The sequence below is a fragment of the Citrus clementina genome, unplaced genomic scaffold (assembly GCF_000493195.1).
Source record: "Citrus clementina cultivar Clemenules unplaced genomic scaffold, Citrus_clementina_v1.0 scaffold_4, whole genome shotgun sequence".
Lineage (NCBI taxonomy): Eukaryota > Viridiplantae > Streptophyta > Magnoliopsida > Sapindales > Rutaceae > Citrus > Citrus x clementina.
The window spans coordinates 20,989,323-21,007,226 of record NW_006262274.1 but is presented as its reverse complement, the minus strand read 5'-3'; the positions used below and the strand labels follow the sequence as shown (position 1 = coordinate 21,007,226).

At 32.4% G+C, this 17,904-nt stretch overlaps 2 protein-coding genes across 3 annotated transcripts in view; both read right to left on the bottom strand.

The window, feature by feature from the left end:
- LOC18043297 overlaps positions 1 to 3,325 on the bottom strand; it is a 9,048-nt gene extending 5,723 nt beyond the window's left edge. For both annotated transcript variants that reach the window (XM_006437927.2, XM_006437926.2), the window contains exons 1-3: positions 2,932 to 3,325; positions 1,786 to 1,859; positions 1,286 to 1,360 (exon numbers count right to left, since the gene is read on the bottom strand). In XM_006437927.2, coding sequence (XP_006437990.2) covers positions 1,286 to 1,360; positions 1,786 to 1,859; positions 2,932 to 2,974 — 192 coding nt within the window. In that variant the 5' untranslated portion in view covers positions 2,975 to 3,325. The remainder of the gene's footprint in view (positions 1 to 1,285; positions 1,361 to 1,785; positions 1,860 to 2,931) is intronic.
- A 2,670-nt stretch (positions 3,326 to 5,995) lies between these two features.
- On the bottom strand, positions 5,996 to 8,730 carry LOC18043295 (probable WRKY transcription factor 75). The gene is made up of 2 exons (XM_006437923.2): positions 8,133 to 8,730; positions 5,996 to 6,455 (listed from the first exon to the last, which is right to left on the bottom strand). Exons 1-2 carry the CDS (start codon positions 8,537 to 8,539, stop codon positions 6,278 to 6,280), a joined length of 585 nt encoding a protein of 194 aa, XP_006437986.1. The 5' UTR covers positions 8,540 to 8,730; the 3' UTR covers positions 5,996 to 6,277.
- Between the last annotated feature and the right edge of the window lie 9,174 nt (positions 8,731 to 17,904).

Sequence of the window (17,904 nt, the reverse complement as noted above, 5' to 3'; positions counted from 1 at the left end):
GATCTTCACTAATGGAGAGAAATCGTGAGTTTCAACATAAGAAAGTTTGGAGGATAGATGTACTAAAGTTGAATTAGGAATACATAAAGAACGCATAGTAGTAAATGCGGGAAATTATAATAAAGCAAAGGAAGAAGGAAAACCCAATCCCTCAGGAGCAATCATAAACCTTATCCTTTAACTCTCTCTGTTTAAGCATACAAAATATGTCGATAGGTCATGGATGCATTCAACTCTACATCTCTGAAGCATACCAAATATGCTACAGGTCCTTAATGTCTCCCTATCCTAAAATAACTGAGGAAAATTAAGTTACGATATATCACCTTTTGACCAGCAAACCAATCAGAGAATAAACAGAGATCCTGTCAAACTACTAGACTCAAAATAAGATTCATGGACCAAAAACACAACGCACATTCCGAAAATCTGAAAATTATCTATACACTCTTTACCCAACAAATTTGAAATAAAAGAAAAGATCACAACAATATGTAGGCATAAAAGGACTAAACAATCATTGTGGATACTTCTTGGCAGTTTTAGACTGGTATAGCACCACTGCCTCAATTACAGAAAGGCACATTTACCAAGGTCCTTTGCTACAAAAGAGGTCAGATGGATTTGGAAATCCAAAACTCCTATCAGCTTTTCAGATATTAGATGCCGTGGGCTTGTCAATTTTGTTAGGTCTTTTATTGAATGTTCTGGCAAATTAATTAGCTGATATCTGTTAAGTAGGAACAATGAAACCAGAAACAAAGGTGGGCACACAGCAAAACAACCACTTCGAGACAGAATCAAAGAAACAAGTTCTAAGGAACCAAGTCTTCCAGGTTGAATTTGAAAGCTATTCAAGTCCAGGTTATGAATTTTAGGCCAACTTGGATCCGGTTGCATTACGTCGGTACAGTCTCAACCCAGCTCAAAATAACCTGCTGCTAACCCACTTGGTCAGTTCTACTTGGTTGGTATGGCCTTGTTGCAGCTGAAAATGGGAAGCAAGATAAACAACTAAAAGAAGATGTTTACTTTCAAAAAATTGTCACTGTTTAGCAAGTTCCAAATATGTAGGTAGTAAAAGATTATTGTCTCAAAGATTGAATTCAAGCCACCCTCCTCCCCAAAAGAAAAAAGAAGGATAGAAAATGTATTTAATCTCTTCCAAGTTCCAAGGCAGATCTCAACCATAAGCAAATAGACAACCAAAGTACACTCGTGCTAAACCATTGCAATATAAATATATGCACTTCAGCAATTGAAAATGAAGAGGTCAAATGCCAACCTCAGCCAACAAGTCATTGAATAGCTTTCTATCTGAAGGACCAGGATCATCTTGTTTAATTAGCTTTGAGACAATCTGTGCAGAAGAAAAATCAATTTGAGTTATAATCAGATTCGAATCAGGCATAGGATACAAGGAAAAAAAATAATGATTAAATCACAATCCCTTACTGATGGGAAAAAAATAAAACAGATTTAAAAGTATGAAGGGTTTTCATTCAATGGATAAATCAAAGCTACGACCAGAAACAGAAAATAAGCTCTTAATGCAACACATAATAATAAAGATTCTTATTACAAACAATAAGTTTGGAAGTATATTTGCTCCTCATTTCCAAAAGAAAACATAATCGTTAGAGAAACATATCTGACAGGCGTACATTGCATGTGAGTTGTAACAAATTCCTATCATTGAGATAAAAATAAATGCACAAAACACAGTCAAACTGAATACAATTATAAGCGAATAGAATTAGATTTAGCTCTTAGTCATAGAGATACCTTCAAAGTACCTCCAACAGCATCAGAAACGCTCGACAGTCGCCCTTCCTTAGCAAGTACTGAGGTTAGAATACCTGAGACACAGGAAAAAAAACCAAGTATGTACTATCTGTCCAGACGCATCTTATACCCAATTAAAAATGCCGAACATTAAAATATGTAAGAGCAAGTGCATAGAACATATGACTTGGGATATGTGATCAACACAGGATCCATGAAAGATTTGGACGAGGGTGTTGGGATACTTCACCAACACATAATGCATAAGACATCTTTGAATGAAGCCTGAAAGCCACGATAGGAATGGGAATATTGCCATGGAAAGATGACATGAAAATGAATAATACAGTATGCTCAAATGAGATTATCTATTTCCTAAATGAAATTCCAAAAGGAGGATGTACTTCTGGATAATCCACATGACCGTTACTGTATTAACAAAATTATTACTCCACATGACTCTGCTAGTTCATCTAGAAAGTTTTGCACTCATTTCGTTAAGTAAGTCACCCGGTTGAGCAGCCCTTCCCCAACAACTCACAGGTTCTCATCAATCTCACTGTTAGTAGTTTGTCGACAACTATACATACCATTTCCTCGAATAAAACCTATTTAGCATCCCCTGTTTTCCACTCCATACCTAAGACAATATACAAACTAATACCACTGCACTTCCATTCATAAAGGGCACAGTGTTACTCCAAACTTGTAGTCCCTACAATTTTAAATTAATCCCCTTTAATTTCAATACTTGTACTAAATATGTTATCTTCAACCAAAAATAACATGTAAATTGAACTTCCATTCATAGATGGAATAGAGTTACTCCAAACTAGAAGCCACTGAAAATTCAAATTAACTCCCTTTAATTCTATCACTTGTACAGAATAGGTTATCTTCGACCAGAAATAACATGTAAAATTCAGTCCTTCTAAGCTCAGGACATAACCACTCCCTCAAATCCTACAGCACAGCAACCCTATATACCACTTACTAATTCAACTCGGGATCTAGTTTTCACCAAAAACCCTAATTTTAAATTCCACCACTATCGCAACAGTCAATTTGGAGCTATATGCAGCCAATTCACGAGGGAAAAAAAGGAAGAGTAAAAGAATAAATCAATTAGGGGAAAATTGTACGGACCTGCCCCGACGAGGAATGTTAACTTTCCAAAAGTAAGAGCCATGACCGGCAATATTTATTAATTTAGTTAATTCTATGCGTTTATAGCTTCTGTGAAGAGCCTGCTATGAGCTGCGATACCACATGAGAAAGCCGATAGATGAGAAATCCAATAGCTGAAACCAAGATTGATGAGCAAGAAACACTTAAACGGTGTCGTTGGGTCTTGTCGATTATGTCTGAGTCTCGCTCGCTCGCTGAAGTGGGGTGACCGCTGTCAGGCTGTGTGGTGTGGCTGGGTTTCAGGTTCGACTCGAAGCAGGCAACAACCCTATTTGAGAGACCGTTGGCCAAAGCACCTCGGGGTTGTGATTATTTACGAGAAGTCCCCTCTCTCGTCTTTGCATCAAACGAATATTCGTTTTCCTCGATATTATTATATTATATTATACCTATTTAGAATTTTAAGTACTTTATAAATTGAGAGGGTTAAAAATCTGAGCAGTGTCATATCAGCATTCATATCAATAGGACTCAATATAAATATATGATTGTACATATCAATTATACTCTCATGTAATATGAGTTGTAATTTGAACTGTAATTTGAGCAATAGTCTCATGTAATCAAAAAAAAAAAAAGTACTTTATAAATTGTTGGGACACGATTTTTCAAGTAAAGCAACTTAATGAAGGAGGGTCTCATAAACTCGAATCGCAATAAATTATTAACTAATTTACAAGCAAGCTTCTTTATTATTATATTTCATGACTGAAAATCTCATTTTCTTGAAGAAAAAATTATGAATCATTAATGAAACCGTGGTTATAGTTTTTTTTTTAAATACTAATCTATTACAATCAGAATTCTACTTATATTTACAATGATAGTAATTAGGACTCTCATTCATAATTCTAATATGACACAGTCCGAATAATAACTCTCACTTAATACTGGAATGAAATAAATTATACTCCTAAAGTATGGAACCAAATAAACCCTCATTAAAAAAGGAGATCAAGTCCCAACAATGACTGTGACTCAAATTCATGCGTCCAAAAAAACTACGAGCCCATTGGTAAATTGTGGTTATAGTTAAAATTGGTTATTGAGATCAAATTTTTAATTCAACCCTTGATTTTTTTTTTTTTACCCTTGATCTTTTTTTTATAAGATTAAAAAACTCCAGTGCCTCAATCATAGATTGATCGTTTTTTTGTCGAAAACAAGTACAATAGGGTATTTAGTCACCTACTAATTTACTATTTATCCACCTACAATTGCCCAAGAATTTTGGAGAGAATGAGTTTGAATTTTGAAGAAAATTAAAATTTAAAGTTTATAAATTTTTAGTGTGAAATTCAAGTTTTATTATTCTTCAAAACATTTATGAGTGTGGGTGTTGTATTTTTGAGTTGTGTTTGATAGATCCTTTGATTATTTAATAATCATAATGGTATAATTATTTGGTAAACATGTTTGTAGTTTGTAATATTTAAGCTGGATAAATTTTAGCTATAAAGTAATGATGTGGATGTCATCTAGTTGAGATTTACATTTATTATGTTCTTTTTCTATGAATATTTTTATTCAAACAATTTTATAACTCTAAAGAACTGTTTTTTTTAAGAAAAAAAAAACTAATTCAAGATTGTTATTGTTTCTATGTATTGGGGTTCGAATCACACTTACATGGGTGAAGAGAGGATTGGGTTATTGCCGAACCAAAAAAAAAGGTAAAAAATTATTTACAATTCTTGATAAGGTGAGACCACTTTGAACCCATCAATTTATACTTTTTTAATTAAAAAATTACGCCATGATTATTTATGGGCCTGAGACTTTAATCTAAAACAACTCGCTTGTTTTAGAAAACAAATGTACACATTTTTGCGGCCCAGAGGAAGTTCCGTCGCCTCACACTGGGCCACCAAAGACTAACCCTTTTTTCCTCTTTCTCATTAACGCCCCTTCTTCAACTAGTGTACTTAACTGCTGATTCTCCAATACAACTATCAGTCATAAGGATTTTGGTTCGACGGGTAAAGTTTATAACATAAAATTTATCAAATCGAGGTCGTCGACGGTGAAGGCTACAATGAAGAAACCACTAACATTGGCAAGCTACTACATAAAAATTTGTAAAATTAGGGAATCAAACATAAACTAATGGGCAACAAATTCAACAGAAGTCCTCGATGTTGGATATATTGTTGTATGGGGATCTTTTTTGTTATAGCTTTAGTCGTGGGCGGCCCAATGACAAGACAACTACTGCACAGCTGGTGGTCCACCCTAAAGCAAGCCCCATCCCTTTAATAGGAAATTAAAAATTAATCATTATTCAATTTGAAGTCAAGCTTAATCTAATTTGTTCTTAAAAACGATTGAGTATGTCACACTTTTCCAACAAAATCCTATTATCTGCATTTTTTTTTCTTTTGGCATGAGACTTCAAATTCCGTAAGAGTCGCCCTGGATTTGGTAGATATTATCCACTGTATGATTTTTCAATCAGGTAACTAAAGATTTCTCAATCTGATAGAACATTCCAACTATAATTTATTCTTTTTAATTACTTGGTCAAAGAATTGCGATTTATGACTAAGATGAAGTTATATAATTGACATTTAAAAAACCCAACATAAAAAAAATAACAAATATATATCAACCTCTCAGCCAAAATTAGAGTTGATTTCGTTTGAGATATAAAAACGATATGCTCTCAACGATACTTTCTAATAATTCAAATATTTCACCTACCATTAACTTGAAATTTTCAATTTCAAACTTTCTAGTCATTTTTGTGAATTCAGATTCATCTGAAGTTATTTGATCAAAAAACTCATTCACTATTACACTCAATGTCAGAAATGAGAAATGACAGCAAGGACAAAATCAGTGCAATGAAGAGAATTGGCCATTTTGATTCTGTGATATGAGGAGTTTTTTGTCTTCGTTTAGTTAGTACAAATCGCTATTTTCCTATCAGAATACATACTCAACTGTTTATATTAATTAATCACGCATCTTATGCAAATGTTTGATAGATAACAGTTAAATCACAATGGCCTAGAAACTGAAGTAGATTAAAAAAAAAAAATCGAATAAAAAGAGAACAAAATAATGAACCAAATCACCAATGCAGGCAAGTTCAGTTTCTAAATTCTAATGACTGCACACAGTACAACAAACTAAAAGGCATTGCCATAAAAATACAACATGTGTTCAAATTATACTAGAGAAGTATCCTGCCCAGTGCTCTGGAAATTTTATTTCGAGGGTTCAAGTTTATGGATGCTAGATAATTTACAACGTATTAAGAAGTATCTAGCCCTTTACTGCTGCTTGCTAGTTGAGGAGTGAATTAATAAGAAGTGTAGATTTGCATCTGGTTCAAGATGTGCTCGAAGTTATCAGTTGATCTCTCGATGGGATGCGAATGCATTCCTTCGTAAGTTGTCACCACAACTCCTTCATCTTTGGTTAGTCGTTGAACTTGCTTCTTCACATTGCAGCCTTGATGCGTGCATCGGTAGTAGCTTCTGCAAATAACAAAAAATAGGTAGATGGTTAAATTAATCAATTGAAACTCATCAACTTATAAGTTATCTAGAAGAGAGGGGGCCTGCTGATTTTATATACAGTGAATAACTGCGGCCGAGTTCTTTGATGCTAAGTAATTTCTAAGATGTCACCAATGTCAGTTCTTGATGTTGACTTCAACAATAATATATCTCATCTCTCTCTCTCTCTTATCTCATATGCACTTCAACTTCTAGTATCTGTTAGCTAGCTGCTTCAATTTGAGTAGAATATTCAGGGATTTGTTAATTTTTATTGCAAATTAAGATCATTCGTCATCTTTTCTAGAACAGATGATGACTATCTGCACGTTAATAACGCCATGAGACGGTGCTATCTTCAGCTTTATTATCATATTCTTGAGGGAGGTAAGGCTCATCATGCAACCTAGAGACACCCAAAAGCAAAAGATTTTTTTTTTTTTATCTTAACCGCGAGATATTCTGAAGAGGTCCCAACTGTGGGAGGTACCCGTACCACAACTCAGACTAGAAGTCTCCGCTCGAACCAGGAGGTACAGGTTCTCCCAACAAATGCGACTTCCTTACGACTCGAACTGGGGAACAAACACAATCAAGCCACTTAAGGGGACTCTATTGTCAGTGGAGCCAACACTTTGTTGGTATTTTTAAAAGGAGGGGGGCAACACGAGAACTTCCCAAGAGATCACGCATCTTAATACTGCTCTCGTCCAAGCACACTTAACTGCGGAGTTCTAATGGGATCCGGTGTACGGTCGCAAAAGATGATTTGATATATTTGTCCTACAACTAATCCTAGTGGTCAAAAGCTCTTTGGAAATTGACAGTAACGATGAGAAAGACTAACCTTAAAAGTGGGCAACCAAAAGGAACCGAAAATGGAATGTATATTCAATATCTGGTGTTGCATTGTCAGAAGCAATTAATATTAGGGTAATATAGATCTTTTGAACAAAACAACTGTGTGTGTTAGACAATTACGCTTCCAAAGCAAAGCTATAGCGTCTAATTACTAGACAGTCATTTAGCAGCTTTGCTGTAGCTAAACATTTTTTTTTTTTAAGATATATGCTTTGTTTGATAATTAATACGCAGTTTCTCTAATAATAATGCCTTGCCTGCATGGATGGGTATATGTACAAATTCTTTTCTCCATACACAGGAGAAAATGATTATACAAGAGTACTCTAGCATAGGGCTGTAAATTAACTGAAGAAACACTTACGGGATCATATATATATACACTTAACAGATGCCTCAGTGTATATTATGAAACTTACGTAGACCTTGTGATTATGAAATGACTACACTACTAATTACGAGCTCTAAAACTAAACAGTGGAAAGAAACTGATCGTCGTCATCATGAGATTGCTGTAAAAGTTTTGACGATCCGATCATCAGTTCATCGATCATGTGGTAATTTAAATTCAGTAGTTGCGTATTCAAACCGCTAGCAAGTTTGAAAACAAAAATAAACCAATTCCGCTAGTACAAATAATTAATCTCCATCTCGATCAACTTTGCCTTACTTTTTATCCGAATTATCCAGTTTATTAAAAAGTACATTTTTTTTGTAATATACATGCATAAAAACAGGCAGCAGAAAAACAAAAGAAAATAAGATGTAAAGGTAGAGAAGGAACATTTAACATACCTTGGAAACTTGTTGTTTTTAACAGCTTTTTGGCCATACTTTCGCCATCTATAGCCATCATCAAGTATATCAACTTGGCTTCGTGTTTGAAAAGCATATCTTGGCTTTCTCACCTTCTTCTCTCCCTTTTTAATCTTTCCCATTTTCTCTCCGTTTTCAGACCCTATATTATTAGTAAAGCTTTTATTCTCAGAATTAATGTTGCCGTCCCCATTCAAGCTTGCCGCTGCCGGATTAACTTCCATCCCCGACAATAATCCCAAGAACCCACTTGGCTTGTGGTCGTTGTAGCCTTGGAACTCGGCATTACTATTACTATTATTCATTCTATCTAATGACGCTGAAGATGAGCAAGCTGCCGCTGCCGCCGCCGCCGCTGTTGGAAAATATGTTTGGTAATTCTCCATTTTGATTTGAGACTTTATCTAGATAGATAGAGAGAGAGAGAGAGAGAGAGAGGGAGGGAGGGAGGGAGAGATATATATGGTGGGCAGATTCGACTATTACCTATGAGATTTATTGTGGGTTATAAAGGTACGATTTAATTGAATTTTAAAACACCAAGGCGGCCCTGATGGCTAAGCTAAGCTTGTAGGAAGGGGCCATCGCTAAGCACTCGGCAGCTTCTTTATCTTCTGTGTTTGGTGTCGTAAACGGCACGTAAATTTTATATCCCTTGTAATTGGTAAGAAAAAAATTAAAAAGGAACGCAATCATGACAAAATTACGATGAGTGAACCAATCAATTTTTTTCAAATTTTACTTAAAAAATAAAAAAATTTGTCATTATTTTATTATTTACCATTGCTTAATGCTCAATTAGTAAAAGCAAAATGAGTTCGTAATTAAAATAAACAAAATTGAAAGAACCCAAATTCCATGGTCGGTTATCTTGCTGGGGACCTATTTGTTATGGATGAAAAACTATATCCGTTTCTCATAAAATCTTAAAATTCAGGGATTCAAAATTTGACCAAATGGATTGGCATTCTCTCCCAAGTCTTTCTTTATTTCTTAAATTTAGTTAAAAGAAATTAGCTTAGTTATAAATAAATAAATAAAATTAATTTAATTATCAACATCAAAAATTTTAAATTTATTGTTCGTTCAAAATAGGGATCACGGTTTTAATTTGAAAACTTGTGATTCTCGCGAGGAGGACACATGAGCCATGTTTACATTTTTGTACATGCGAAAACAATTTAATCTGAAGCAGCCTTACGCGTCACGAGGCTACGTACTGGTCAAAATTCACAATCCCAATTTCCTGGTCAGAACATGTGTTCTCAAAATTATTGCTGTACTTCGTACTATTCGACCCATGGTGGGATCAAATACAATCCACACGTAACGTATATACTCTTTTCCTCGGCGGTGGTTCAATTCACTTGCAAAATCCATCTAGTTATTTTAATTATTGAAAAAATTAATTTTAACATGTTAACTACTACATAAAACGGTAAGTGTTAGAAAAATCGCTTCACTCAATAATTTAATTTTACACGATAAATAAAGATAAAAGTTTTAAAATACATAAACGAAGTGAGAGATGACAATCGATTTATTTCATTACCATATTTATTAAATTTATTAGTTAGACTAAGGAGTCTGAAAGAGACAAATGGATTAAAAGACAAGAGCCGGTCAAAGATATTAAATATAAAATTTATTTGGGAAGGAAATTGTATTATTTACTAGATAAATCGAGATAAAATTTAAGATGAATTAAAAGATAAGATCAAACAGAATTTACACGATATTAAAAATAAAATTTATTTGTGAAGGAAATTGTACTATTTACTAGAGAAATCGAGATAAAGTTTAAGATAAATTAGAAGATAAGATCAAACAGAATTTATACGATAAAGTTTAAAACGAATTAAATGATAAGATCGAACAGAATTTACACGATGAACAAACCAAACACAAACTTTACTACTTTAGCATTAGAATTGCACGAAGCATTAGGTGCGTGGTGTGATGTGGAGTGTGGACGCACATCTTTCCAAATTTTTTTCTTGTTCTCTTTTTCTCTGTATCAGATATGGATTCCACGTAACTAGAGCCAAATTAAAGGAAATTCAATGGATGTGGAAAAAGTTTACAAGTAATGGAACTATTGGTAGTCCATTCAATTTGACTACATGCAAAAATATTATATGTATAGAGGAAAGCACGATTATCTACACGTGGGTTTGAATATATTAATTCTTTAGTTTGAAAATTTTGGTTCGGCAAGTCAAGCCGCGCAGCCTGTGGTACCTTTTTTTTCCAAATGCACTAGAAGTAGAGATAAAAGTATGCAATTGACAAGGGAAAATGGTAAACTTGCTAACTGCTAATAAATTATTATTTGGAAACCTAAAACCTACCAAAATATTATTGCAAACTGACCATAGAAAATTCAAATTCCTTACATTACAATTTTTTTCTTCTGTTGTTTGTGACTTGTGTGTGGGTAGGTAGGCAGCCAGCTAGGTCAGCAGAACTAGGTTGGTGTCCGCAATAAGTTTAGGGTCAGGCCAGTGATAATGTGACAAATTTTTACACTATTGATACCATCTCACTCCAATTTATGATTGGTCGCTAGCACTTGGTGGCGTGAAACTGTCTAAACCATATAACGAAGGAGGTCTGATTCAGCGCACGCCGTCCCATTTCATTGCTGGAGCTATGGGCTCACAACACGTATCCACTATCCACTAATGAAATCATACCACACGTACCGTAGTGCACCTAAACAAATTTCATCTGACAAAAAAAGAAAAAATATTATTATTTAAAACATATATACTAATATAGAGTAAATAAATTGGCCTTTGAAGATTAGTCTGATGAGAAATATTCAATATTTGATCTATGTTGTTTCTATGGTAGATGATCAAACAAATATAAACGATTTTAACTCTCAATCTACAGTTATAGTGTCCCCGTTATATTGTAAAATATATTTTTTAAATTAAATATATTATTTCTTAAAAGTTGTTATGACGGAGAATTTTCGAACTTTAATTTCTTAGTTTTATGTTAAAAGATCAAATTGACATATTTATGTAAGGTCCCCAAACTAAATAATAAATGAAAAGTAAATAAAATATTTGAAGTACCTTATAAATTTATATTATGATGATTCCTCTATTTTTTTTATAACGAAAGTTTTTATTTTTTCTCCACATATTTATTTATTTATTCTTTTTCTCTTGGTGATGACAAGTAACTCCTAAAGTTTTATTGGCAACGTCCAATATATATTTACCTAAGTTAAGAATCTTTCGGCCAACAGGCTCATAGTCCATTGATGAACCCATTTGAGTCCCAGCAGTGGTGTGACACTAATGTGTAGAGTAGATATATATATATTTTTTAAGAATTTGCGAGTATAAAAATCTTTACTGCATTTCAATGGAATTGATTTAGAATTATTTTAATAGATTTCTCATTATAAATATTAAGTAAAAAATTAAGAATCTTTTGCATTAAAGACAAAAATTCTAGTTTATTCAACCACGGTGGCCTAACTTCCAACTTTCATTTCTTGGCCAATAAAAACTCAGACATTATCTATCAAAATATGGGTGGGTAGTTTAATTAATTAGTTGAAGAGTGGGGTTTCAACAGTACAGTTAGTGGTCTTAATAAACGATGAACACGGGCACTAAAAAGTGTAAATCTCTAATTCAATAAATTATTTTTAGAGTCTTAACGTCAAAGAGTATTTGTCAGTAAATTGTGGAAACATCAGGAGTTATATTTGTATGTCTCAAATCAAAGTTGGTTGGTGTGAGTGATTCGACACTCTCACTCTTTAAGAGAGGTCAGGGGTTCAAACCCCGCTCTCGTATGGAGTCACCATTTTGGCCAGCACTTTACCCCTTACGGGCCGACCCGGTGCGAGCGGAGATTAGTCTGGATTGTGGTACGAGCTTAAAAGTGCCCCACAGTTGGGGCCCACTCAGGACCACCTCGTGGTTCAAACCAAAAAAAATATATGTATGTCTCACTTTCAAAAGTGTACGAGAAATCAATTAATTGTGCTTTCGTCAAATTTACCGAAAATTTATATCTATTTAAATTAATAATTTATTATGTTATTTAAGAACTTAATATTGCATCAAATATAAACTAATAATGCAACGCCCTAGATGGTGATGTGTGTGCTATATAAAGCTAGAAGAAAAATGTTTGGTCATCCCCCCTAAGCCAATGGTGAACGGAATTGAAGAGAAATGTTTCCAAATAGGGTGCAATTTGGGCTTTAAAGTTTCAACTCCGTCCATAAATATACTAGATAGAAAGCTAACATTCAAATCAGCTACGTGTGAGATGGGTAGTGAAATTTTCACCATATATTTTTCATAAAAGTTTGAGATCTGTAATTCTCAATTTCCGAGTTAGTTATTTTTATATGATTTAAGTCCGTGAGCTTTTTTTTAAGAGACTAAGAGGTTTTTTGAAATAAATTTTAAAACTGATTAAAGTATGTGTAGTAATATTTTCAATAACTTCTTAAACGATAATACTTTTATTGATTACTTATTGAGTTTTATGTAAGAGCGTCTCCATCACGTTATCATATAACCATTTAATTTCTATGCTGAATTAATGAGTTATTCATCAATATACACAGTAAAAGATAATTAATATGAACTCGATGAGCTATTTTTTTTTACCATTGTGTCATTGGCGGTGATTTGACAAGAAGTAGAACAACGACGATACTAATACTAATAAGTTGGTACAAATTTAGAATTTTAATACAACTTTTGAAAGTAAAAGACGCAATTATCTTAAGATTATCACAAACCAAACAAAACACCCTCATTTCTTTCAAGTTCAACACTGATGATGACAATGGCAATTGAATTAATGATCAATTTAAAAGAAAAAAAGAAAAAAATTCTCTGATTCTTTCTTTCTCCTGTTGGTTTGGCTTGGTTTGGTTTTACATAAGAGCGTCTCCGTCACGGTATCATATAACCATTTACTTTCTATGCTGAATCAATGGATTATTCATCAATACACGCAGTGAAAGACAATTAATATGGGGCTGCTCCCCGCCCCTATTATTAATTAATTTCTCCTTTGAATTGACTAAAGACACAACATCGGCAATTCTTTTACGTATGGAGTGTATCCATTAAAATTTCCAAGGGAGGTTGAAAGGAACATTCGAGCATACGTAGACAAAAGAGGATTCAAAGCTCGTTAATTTGTTTGTCATTTTTTGTTCAAATTGTCGCCAAATAAATTAAATGATCTACATTGCAACGTTCATGTCTAGATATTCCCTTGGTCCAAAGCACATGCTGCTTTAAGATAAAAAAAACAAACCTACGCACCCGCACGCTGTATGGCAAATTATTTGATCAGAACAAATCTATAATTTCAGGAGTCAAATTTAACGTGCTACAGCCCTGAATTCATCAGTTCAATTCAATGGACTGCTAAACAATGATAACATCAATGGGGGTCTGCCTATTCTTAATTACAAGAGCGATATATATAAATTGGCCGGTAACAGAGAAATGTGACATGATGGTGTGTTTACTTCATGGAATGAGGAATGGGAATGAAACTCATATTTACTTGGCAAAATGTAATTTGAGAATGAGAATAAAATGTGTGGGTCCCACATACTTTAGAAATAAGGTATAGGAATTTCATTCCCATGAGGGGTTGGGAATGAAAATGAGGGAATGAGAATGTAATATATATTTATTTTTGTATCCCTTTAATTTTTTCATATTTCCCAAATTACCATCATTCAAATCACAATTAATTTTATTATTTTAAATGTCATTAATAATAATAATTATTATTATTATAATTATAATAATAATTATTATTAAATTTTATTAACTTTATTATTTTAATTATTTTAATTAATATTATCATTATTAACAATAAAAATAATGATAAAAGTAATAATTAATAAAAATAATTAATTTATCATTATTAACAATATTATCATTATTGTTGTTATAAAAATAATAATAACAATAATTAATAATAACTAAAATAATAAAGTTAATAAAATTTAATAATAATAATAATGTAATTTTCATTATCTAGATACATGTATAAATATTATTATAAAAATGATATTAATTAAAATAACAGTAATAAATGTTAATAATGATAATATTAATAAAAATAAAAATAACAATAATTAATAGTAACTAAAATAATAAAGTCAATAAAATTTAATAGTAATAATAAATGTTAATATTAATAAAAATAATAATAACAATAATTAATAATAACTAAAATAATAAAGTTAATAAAATTTAATAATAATAAATGTTAATAATGATAATATTAATAAAAATTATATTAAAAATAATTAATAATAACTAAAATAATAAAGTTAATAAAATTTAATAATAATAAATGTTAATAATGATAATATTAATAAAAACAATATTAACAATAATTAATAATAACTAAAATAATAAAGTTAATAAAATTTAATAATAATAAATGTTAATAATGATAATATTAATAAAAACAATATTAACAATAATTAATAATAACTAAAATAATAAAGTTAATAAAATTTAATAACAATAATATTACTATTTATTTTTACCAAGTAAACATTGAAATCTCATTTTCATTCCTCATTTCCATTCCAACCAATTCTCATTCTCAACCCATTTTCATTCCATAAAGTAAACGCACCATGATTTCAATATTTACGGAAGCTATTTGATAATTTCGTTTATTTCGAGTCATCGACTTTACAGATACTGGTGGATTGCTACACTCAGTGAATCAATCTCCGTGATCCCTTGCTTACATCTGAAAAATGAAAAAAGGAGCAAAAATTGTCAAATATCAAATGGGGATGTTTTGAATTTTTGGTTTAGATTGATGTTGAAATTACATGAAAAGATTGGTGAAAGAGCATTTTCTTCTTCACATACATTACATCCATCGTCATCCGGAGCCATGGCTCACGTGTTTTTACGTAGCCAGTGACGATCTCTGATGTTTGACATCATCTTGTCATGCATAAAATTCAAACTTCCTAATTATTACAAATTTGTTGTTAAGGAGGGGGGGGGGGGGGGGTAGCAAAAATAATAATGTTAATTACACGCAGCCGCGTGTATGCATGCAATTGAGTTTTAATATTTCTGCTGATTCGATCTCCAATTAAGATAATTAATATTCACAAATAAATAAATAAATGGCCAATGAAGATAATGCGTTGCATAATTAACTAAGCTCGAAACCCCTCCATTTAGTAAAAGAAGTATTATTTAGCAATGTGTTCGTACTGAAATCGTAATTAAAATATCGGTACAAAATCTTTTTCTTGGAAGATGGAAATTTCAGATCTCTTAAGAATAATATTCAAGCCGAGGCAGTCAAATTTAATAATGCAAATAGAACACGTTATATACTATCTGTAGCAATCGATAATATTGGTTAATTAAGCGGTCAAGAGTTGAATATTTCCGTGGTGTCATCCTGTTCTAATTATAAATCATTCGTTCAAATTTCCTGAAGTTTCTGCGTTATGCAGCTCTCACTTTTATTGCCGCAAACATGGAACCCACATTCGTTAATTAATATTAATTCTGCATTAGGATTTTTGTATAATTATAGTTATCAATTATTTATCCAGACAAAAGCTCCGGGTTATTATTATTATTATTATTATTTTGAGGACAAGAGTAAAAATCTTGCACACATAAAGCTTGACAGAAGAAAGGTGAAAAGAAAGACACCTAATTCTGGCTATAATCGTTTGGTGTACTTTGACTAATATTGCCAAACTTGAGTTTACGTTTTTGTTTGTTTTTTTTTTTTTTTTTTGTCTTAACCACGAGGTATTCTGGGGAGGATACCAACTGTGGGAGGCACCTTTAAGTATGTACCATAACTCAGACTAAAAATTTCCACTCGAACCAAGAGACACGAGTTCTTCCAACAAATGCGACTTCCCTGCTACTCGAACTAGGGAGCAAACTCAATCAAATCATTTAATGAGACTCTATTACCAGTGGAATCAACACTTTGTTGGTCAATTTACGTTTCTTTATAATTTACTTCCAACAGACGTTTACATCTTACCAAATTTTTTGTTACAATTATAAAATTTTTAGTTATATACTTTGACTAAACAATGTATTATAATTTTAGTTTTTTCGTTACACGGCTTAAATTATAAGCACGAGAAAAACGTAACCCGTAACCAAAAATTCAAAAAAAAATATAACTACTAAAAGTTTAGTGAAATGTAACGTCCGGAGCCAAATTGCTTTTGGTCGCGGCATGGAAAGAAAAAGATACACCATCTTGACTCTCGAGAGGTAATTTTTGTTGTTTGAGGTTTAAAGCATTTTGCATGCCGTTGATAATGAAAACTTTTGATGCCGCCGTCAAGGCACGTGGATTGTGATTTTCGTTAATATTCGGTGAATAGAAATTTGTGGAATGAGAGTGAAGGGAATCAACGTGGCGAAATGACAGCTGACAATTAATTCAAGTGAACGAGAGCTTAGCTGAATTAGCTGCAAAGTATATTAATGTAACAGCACTAGACCCAAGCAGCACAGCAGTGTCAATTCAATTATTAGGCTGACCATATGGCCATGAACTCCACCTTTCCTATCAAAATCAATGCGTAAAAATCATCAGAAAAAAAAAAAAAAATCTAGTAATGCTGCTAAGGCCTAAAGCTCGAGCTTGTTGGCTGTTAGTATTTTCCAGTGAACTGACTAAGCATTGATGGGTGACTCAAAACACTTTTCAACTTAATCTGGATGTTTATAACATCGGCCTCGTTGCCCTGAATTTTTATTTTTAATCGCGTCCTGTCACTTATTTTACTTTTTATATTTTACTTTTTATACGCGGATATTATTTATTCACCTTTTTAAAGGCCGTGAAGGAACAAATTTTCTATGCAACATAGTTTTCTGGTAAGTTTAATTAACCTAGTTTCCGGGTTAGTTTAATCGAAATTTTGCTTTACTCAAAATCACGCCATAAACTACGTGACACACGTCTCTAATCTTTTCTGTTCGAATGTTTCCGAATATGGGCTCCGTTAAGGAGGCCCAGCTGTTTCCGGACACGACCCAATGGTCTTTGTTGCAATTGTCTGATTTCTGAATTCTGAACCTCTCTTCAAACCCAAACCCTCTTTTGGGTTTTATAATCATTTTGAAGAATCATGATTCGATGTCATGTGCTAATGCCTCATCTTTGGAGCTATTTATTTTAATATTTAAGTTTCATTTTGAGTTTTGATTGATGTGAAATTCATTCATTACATGGTTTTTAAGTAATTTTACAATTTACAAAATCCGTCATCCAATAAATAAAAGATACATGATATTGAAATATGACTCAAATATTAAAATCTCTAATATTAATGGTATCCTTTTAATCGGGACCGACTCGATAAGAGAAAAGAAACACATATGCTATTACTATATAATTGTCTAATAATTTTCTGAATAGTTTCAACTGTTGAAGCAATCATAAATTTCCCAAAAATTCCTAATGTGATCGGTTATTTGTAGAGCTTTGTTGCTTGAATAACCCTAACTTGAAACTACAACATCTCGTCATTTCTTAGAGTCAAGCCTAAATTTTAAAGTCGATTTGAATTCTCTTCCATTTATTAGTGTATACATTTTACTATTATTACTCAATTTAATAATCAATAGTCGACTTTAAAAAAAAAAAGAAGAAAAATATAGCATTATGGCCAATATTTTTATAGCGAAAAATTATTTAGTGCATACAAGTAACT